The sequence below is a fragment of the Rhinichthys klamathensis genome, unplaced genomic scaffold (assembly GCF_029890125.1).
Source record: "Rhinichthys klamathensis goyatoka isolate OS25496 unplaced genomic scaffold, OSU_Roscu_1.1 h1tg000040l_1, whole genome shotgun sequence".
Lineage (NCBI taxonomy): Eukaryota > Metazoa > Chordata > Actinopteri > Cypriniformes > Leuciscidae > Rhinichthys > Rhinichthys klamathensis.
The window spans coordinates 5800666-5808729 of NW_026606587.1; the positions used below are offsets into that span (position 1 = coordinate 5800666).

At 36.3% G+C, this 8064-nt stretch overlaps 1 protein-coding gene across 1 annotated transcript; it reads left to right on the plus strand.

The window, feature by feature from the left end:
• Window positions 1-1011: 1011 nt before the first annotated feature.
• On the plus strand, window positions 1012-8064 carry timm17b (translocase of inner mitochondrial membrane 17 homolog B (yeast)). The gene is made up of 6 exons (XM_056246700.1): window positions 1012-1094; window positions 2238-2337; window positions 2441-2504; window positions 2661-2789; window positions 6262-6372; window positions 7804-8064. The coding sequence occupies exons 1-6, from the start codon at window positions 1069-1071 to the stop codon at window positions 7881-7883; spliced, it is 510 nt and encodes a 169-aa protein (XP_056102675.1). The 5' UTR covers window positions 1012-1068; the 3' UTR covers window positions 7884-8064.

Consider the following 8064-nt stretch of genomic DNA (forward strand, 5'->3'; position numbering starts at 1 on the left):
ACCAGTTTATTTTGCCCCTGAATGACTTGCACTAAGCTGGTGAGGCACCAAATAAAGAAAAAATGCTTTAAAGCTATGCGGTATTTATATAAAAAACATTTGTATCGATAACGTGTATATCTAAGTCCTTTATTTTGTCAGTTAAAATGTAGGGTGATATTTAAAAAGATAGCCTATGGGTAAAACAAATAAACATTGCCATCTGTCGGCCTATTTGTACGTTCACAACGTCATCGCTAAGCGACTATCAATGCATGTACTCTAAAAATATTTTCAGACAGGAATCTGTCAAATTGTTAATTGATCATTTACCTACCTATTTTTATTGGCCAAGAACATTAAGCTGTTTGCACTTATGTGTTGTGCTTTGTTTTTAAATAGGCCTATTATGAAACGTGTTTGTAGAGATTATGATTTTGCGAATCGATTCAGTCAATATGCATCGGCATATTTATTTATCCAATTGACAGTGTCAGACTCAAGTCCTCGCATACTTTTAGTGGACAAATATGTCCAGTAGGGTAAAATAAAACAACTCTACTTCCTCATGTATAAAACTTACGTAGATTAGATTTCATCCTGAGTTGTGAAATAAAAGCCCATATAGAGTTTACAACGCCTAGTTTACTATAATACATATCTTAATCGGCATGATTTTCATATGCATAAATTCTAATCCACGTGGGGGAAAAAATATTTTTTTTAACTTCTGGATAATCACTTTATGTAATTTGAGAGATGAACTCCGATAATGAGTGTAATATTTATTGTAGGCTATAATAAAACAGTTTAAATCATTATGTTTACTTCATTGCTCTCTCCAAGAATGCGTATGCAGGGTCTAGTGCGGACGCGGTGCGCATATATTTTACAATAATTTTATTTTTTATAAATCTCGATATTTGCGTGGAAAATTGCGTACGCAGATTTCAATGCATTTTTTTGTGCGTAAGCAATGTTTATACATCAGGCCCTATTTCATTGGTTCTACAGACTGTAAAAAAGAGTTCTACACTGTCCTTCTGTCACGGACAAACTGCGTAACCGCTCTGACGTCAGCTGTTTATCATGGAGGAATATGCCCGTGAACCCTGGTAAAGTACATCCTGACTTCACTTCTGACGGGTCCGCACTTCAGCTGTTATTTGAAGCAGTTTATATTCTCAATAGTTTTCGTGTCGTGCATCGGTTTTCTAAGCTGACATTCAGACACATTGTTGACACTTTACACCGTGTGTTAAATGCTATCATGTGGGATATCATCTCAGCACTAAAGAGGCACAATATACTCGCTTTTTTCCTTCACTGACAGATTTAACTATTTGTTCGTTGACATAATAAAACGATTTATCCTTGTAAAGCCATATGAAATAATAGTAGACTAACTATTTGTTTATAATAAAAATCATCCCTGAAAATACATGAAATAATAGAAAATCATATGAAAATCTATAGTTTTAAATGGAGCAGTTTATCGAATTGTTAGGTAAATATAAAATAAAATTTTGCCTGTGTGTTTTTATTTTGTGTATCATATTTGATACATCAGTCTTTTATGGCTCATAGTATGTTATGTGAGAACTTGCTCATAGTCTAGGAGAAAATATACACCTCAGTTACATTCAGAGGCTCAAGCAGAGCATAAATATGTAATCAATGAGATCTTTATAACAATATAACAGACTACTTACATAAATTATAATTACATAAAAAAAACAGTTATCACTCTATATCTCTCAATAATATGTCTTAGAAGATGATGTTTAAGTGCTTATTTTTTAGTTTTTTAATTGTGGTGGGCAAAACATAAAATGCAATTCAATACAATGATGTTTGAGCACCTATTGTATCATATTTGATAGACACATTATGATTTTTGTAAAACAATAACATATGGATAATCAAGTAAACCTAAGTTGCTTCAGGCCAGGAAATGTTTATCTTGAAATATTAATAATAATAACAATAGAAAAGAACAATATTCTTATGTTTAATTTTTTGAGAAATGTTACAACAAAAAGATCTGAAGGGGGGACATTTTTAGAGTAATATTAAAAGGCCTTTTACTTACAAAAAAATTATTCACTATCAATTAGAGGGCAGAAGGCATGAAGAAGGTTTTGTACAACAGGGTTTTCAGCAATGTTTTGTGTGTTGGTAAAAAAATTAATGCATCACATATGATGCAGTGATATATTAACTTAATAACAGCTCTATTATCTAATCTTTTTTTTAAGTCCATGGAGGATAGTTGATGACTGTGGAGGTGCATTTACCATGGGGGCAATTGGAGGGGGGGTGTTCCAGTCAGTTAAAGGCTTTCGGAACGCACCTGTGGTATGCTTCACTGACACAAATAAAACAACTGAGCTCAGCCATTACTATCACTAATACACAATACGATACATTTACTACTAATAAACATCCTCTGTTACTTTAGGGTGTTCGACACAGGCTAAGAGGGAGCGCAAATGCTGTGAGAGTAAGAGCACCACAAATTGGAGGTGATGTTGCACAATAATGTTTTGTATTGTTTCTTGGTCTGATCTTGTGTGGTATAAAACTGTTGTGTATGACTAGTTTTAGCATTTTGTACTGTATACATATCAGTGATTCATTAATCACTATAAATTGTGGCATGGGTTCTGTGTCTCTTGCAGGTAGTTTTGCTGTGTGGGGTGGACTCTTTTCCACCATAGACTGTGGTCTTGTGCGTTTACGGGGTAAGGAAGACCCTTGGAACTCCATCACTAGTGGAGCCATGACTGGAGCTATACTGGCTGCACGCAGTAAGATTAGCATAGTGGTTATTATTCTATTATCAGTATTCTTCCATAGTATTAGACATTAATGCTGTGTTCACATTTACCATTGTTCAGCAAAATTTCAGTCAAAATCCAGTCATTTCAATGGGAATCCGTGCGATTGGGAATTTCGTATCAGGGTGAAATATTTTGCCTCACAGATTTTGCATTATGTGATTTCGCCACGTTGACCAACAGAAAGCTGCATGCTTTGAAGTGACTTCTGTGTGAGCAGTGCTTCATACAATTGCTATGCTAGTAATAGATGATTGACCTTTTTTGCCCCACAAAATTTCGGCCTGACTGCACAATACAATAATAATGTGACTGCTGGAATACACTACACAACCTTTAAAAACTGAAGAGATTTTAAAACATCAGGCGTCATATACTTGTCAAATGGTTACAAAGGAAAGCCTGGGAATCACACACTACCAGACTTTCAAGTCATTCCATAAACAACAAACTCACACTGAAACATGCGCCTCGTTGCTAGGAAATGCATGACAAATGAAAACAATGGACCACTTACACTGAGCTTCGTGACACACTTCCGTTTGAAAATAGTACATCTCACCAGGGCTGGACTGGAACAAAAAATCGGCCCGGGCATTTTGGCCCAGACCGGCCCACTACATATGATTATAAAGACAACCGAACTTTGCACGCCCTTGAATATGTATACCAACTCCTATTAAAACCAGTAATGCCATGTAATAACTGAATCAAGATTTAGTGAAATCTGTGGTGAGTGCACCTCTGTCCCCCTAGGGGTGTTCGGGGGCATGCTCCCCCGTAAGAAAATTTTGTGCTTTTTAATGTTAAATTCATCAATCTGGTACACTTTGAGAGTTCAAAATAAAGAGCTCCATCCCATATTCAGTGTGCAAATTGAACAAAGAAAAACTCAAAACTCTTTTAGTTGTGATATAGTGTCTGTATACATTACACTAGTTATAATATTAATCCTATGGCAGTAATAGCCATATGTTGTAAAACAAATGCACTGAAAAATAAAAGCAACTTTCATAATTAGTTTCGTACTAATTTCTATACTTGAAAGAGATAAACAACTGATCTTTTATTTTGACGGAAACGGCATCAAGCTTTTATTTTGGCGAAAAACATGGTTTACAAACTCGTCTCATTACAATTCTAATAAAATGCGTAATCATCAAATATGCAGATGTGGAAATAATGCGTAACTGGGTAGTGGGTTCCAACATAGCCTAAGTGTTCTGAAAGTAGCCTAGTTCTGCTTACCACAGTTCTCTACACTCACTTATTTCTCTCCTTATCCTCCTTACTATCCTCATCAGCCACTTGAAGGGCCTTTGAAGTTTCTCTTTTTTTCACGCTATTTCACTGCATATTCCTTGCGTTTCTTCTCCATCGCTCTGACTATTTTGACAGATACACACTGACACTGCTCGCTCACTCGCTATTTAAAGATGTGATTGGACCAGCCCAGTGTCAATCAAGAAAATAACCAATGGGCCGCTGATCTACGCGTTTTATCATGCGCCGGTCTGTGAGAAAAAAAAAAATACCTACGCTGACTTTTTTGTCCAATGCATTACACCGGCACAAAGATCCCAGAGCCGCCAATTAAACAAAACTAAACGCAATGGGCCGCCGATGTACGAGTTTTATGGGCCGTTCAGACAAAAAAATAAAAAAATAATTAAAGTACGATATGTATCGGCCCACCGGGAAAATGCCCGGTATGCCCGATGGCCAGTCCAGCCCTGCATCTCACTTATTTCCGGGTATGTTTGCTTTCAATGTACTGTGGTCATTGCTTTGAACAAACGCCGCCTAAAATGAGTATCCGCAATACGATTTAAAAATTTGGAAATTTTTATAGACAGGAGAAGGGATAATTCTGATGTTTACTGTGTGCAGAATTTTCCAAACTCATCGGAACATAATTATTAATCCAACCCAAGCCGATCTGAGAAAGCAGCGGCTGTTAAACATACGCCATTGTTTCACCACAGGGTTGTCAGTGTTCGTCTAAACTAGTGACCGTGATGCTGAAGTGTGTGAGAACAGATGAATAACATGAGTATGAACAACAAACATTTATTTATTTGGATTAAATATTCGAATCATTCTGTGTCCTTTTTCAAAATCAATCTTTTCCTAATTAATATTCAAAGTAGTTGACTGTCATTCTCCTCTACGCTGTGGCGTTACTGTTAAAGATTAATTAAATAGCATAGTTACAGGCACCTACTGAGCATTCATTCATTCAACTATTTTAAAAGACTGGAATAAAACACCAACCCACACAAGCAATCCTTTTTATTAAGTCAAATTCATTTAAAAATGTAAACTCAATAGGTATGAAATATCAGTACGAGAAAAACGCTGTTAATGAGAAGACGAGCACTGGACTGCTGCAGGTTAGTGGATAAATATATTTAGCCAATGTATTATTCAGAATATATATTTATAGGAACATTCTGCAGGCTCAAGATAATTAATACAGAGATCATCATTTATTGTTTTAAGCAATTGGCAACCATAAAACGTAGTGATAATCTGCATTCTCATGTATGTAGGTTCGCGGAATGGAAACTCCCGATATGTACTAAGTAGAACGCGGACGTAGTTGTGCAAGTAGTCCATAGGGGCCAGATTTACCAACAGCTTGCGCCAGCGCAAACCCTCTTTTGGTGTTAAAAAACTATCTGGATTTACTAAAGACACGGAGTGAAAAATTAGCACTGAAAGACATGGACAGGGTTATTTTTGCGGCTGACCTTATTTCATATGCATTTGTAGGAGTTTCCCTTTCAAACGCCAAATTTATGGGTGGAGAGTATTCAAATGAATTATGCAAGGTGATTTACTACGGTTTGCGGTAGTCAATTTACTGGTATTTTTGCTATTATTTATTATCTTAAACCAGATGCTAAATTGCGCTGCTCTTGGTAGATTGCATTGATCATTATGGAAATGATCCAGCTACATCTGTGCTCTTTAATTTAATTCCACTCCCATCAGCGCTTTTTTGGAATTGCGCTCTCGCGCTTATTTGCCCTGTTTAGTAAACCTAGCCCTATGTGTTCTAAAATCAGCACAAAATATCAAATATGTTTGATATCCTCAGACTGGATGGAATCAGAGTCTGAAGCTAAAAAATCTGTGCCAATCGAGCACTGCACGATTTCTACACAAAACCTGTCAACTCCGACTGCCCAAAGTCTGCAGGCATGGCTCTAAATTTAGGCAGCTAGTGTTGACTCGTCCATACTGCAAATCAGGCAAAACATCTGAGCTAAAGTTGTGTAGTGTATTCCAGTCTTTGACATTTGAGGTATAATGACCAACTGGAAATAATCTTATGATAATCTGGACTGTTCTGTATTAGCATACATGCTGCATAAATCTTTAATCTTGCAATTACCTCTGGATCATTGAAAATGTGTTTGCAATGTTTGTATTTCAGGTGGTCCACTAGCCATGGTGGGCTCTGCAATGATGGGGGGAATTCTGCTTGCACTAATCGAGGGCTTTGGGATACTTCTTACTAGATATACAGCACAGCAGTTTCAGAATCGTGAGTTACACAATACACTCTTAAAAATTAAAGGCTTCTTATTTACATTGATGGCTTCATGATGAACCTTTAACATCCATGGAATATTTCCATTGCACAAAAGGTTCTTTACAGTAGTAAAAGTTATTTAGATTATTGAAATATTCTTCTCACTAAGAAAATAAATTGTTCTTTTAATTTGTTTTCTAAAGCCCCCCTGTGGTAAAAATCAAGCTTTTAATGTTGTTTATATGTCTATGTGGTGTTTTTAATATGCTTTCAGACAAACCATGTGCACATTCACAAGTCAACAGCATTGCTGAGTATTTTCTCCTTAAAATTGTAGTGAACTAAAGACAGTCTCAAAAGCGCTGTCACAAACTAACTTGTAAACCAATCACATCAACGTGTGATGATCGTCAACGAGTGGATCTCTTAGCTGGTGTGAGTGAGTGGAGATGGGGCTAATTTGCATATTCCTAGAACCAAGCTATTCAAGCTATTTTAAGGCATGAGTTTTTTTTTTTTAAGGAAAACGCGTTTAAATTTCAATTGATAAGTACAAACCGACACCATTGTTCGTATCACTGTGTATCAAGTGTTGAGCAAGCCTCCGGAGCTGAAATTCAGATATGGTAGGCGTTTCGTTTCCGACACACGCTGTAAGAAAAGAAGAGAGACTGAATCTTTTACATGCATCCAGAAGTTTTTGGATCCATGTAAACCTATTGTAGGAGACCTCTAAAACAAAATTAACTTTTAAAATAGCATAATAGGGGGACTTAAATAAAAAAAAGTTCATGGGGTTCTCGAAATGGTTCTTCTATTGTATCGCTTTGAAAAACTCCTTTTCAAACCTTTATTTTCAAAAGTGTAGGTCTGGGTGATTCAGAGAGTTGATTCATTTTAGGAATTATTAACACAACAATACAAATTTTGTCATGTTGTTCCAAATATCTGTGATTGTTCTTTTTTTGAGGTACACAAAGTATATCTAAAACACATTAATTGTTTTGCAAAAACAGCTAAGATATTTTTATTCATGCACAAACTATTCCTTTCATTTGGAGCCCCGCGCAGGAAGAAAATATAGATATGATATTGTGGTCGTGGATTAAGAATTCATTTCGACGACATTTTAATTTGTTGCCTTGTTTTATTAATTTGTGTAAATCATGCCAAGATTGTACTAATTCATGGCAATGTAACAATTTAACTCAATTAAAATGGGGGAATTGACCTAAAACGAGAGTTCTGAATTCATGGCCACGATATCTTGTTTTTTTTACCTGCGTGTCAGGTGCGGTGCTACATACTTTAAAACCCTGTGATATTACATAAATAATTTGTAATAGATTATGAGATTTTTATACCTTTAGTTTTGTTCTGCACTTAGTTTTGTTGAAGCTGCATCAGAGGTGTTCACTATCTGCATCTTCTCTTCATCTACAGCGAGTCCCTTTGTGGAGGACCCGAGTCAGCTTCCTCAGAAAGAAGGCCAAGAGAGACGTGGTTATGGACAGTATCAGTAAAACCACTGTTTTGCAGTGGATACTGTAATATTATAGACTGTGAATAAGAGAGGATCATCATAGTTTACAATACCCTCCAGAGACAGGGGATACTCCTGAATCCTCTTTATCCTCTATAGAGTATTGCTGGGATGGTGTATTTTTGTAGGCCAAAACCTGGAAACGAGTTAGCATTGTAGCA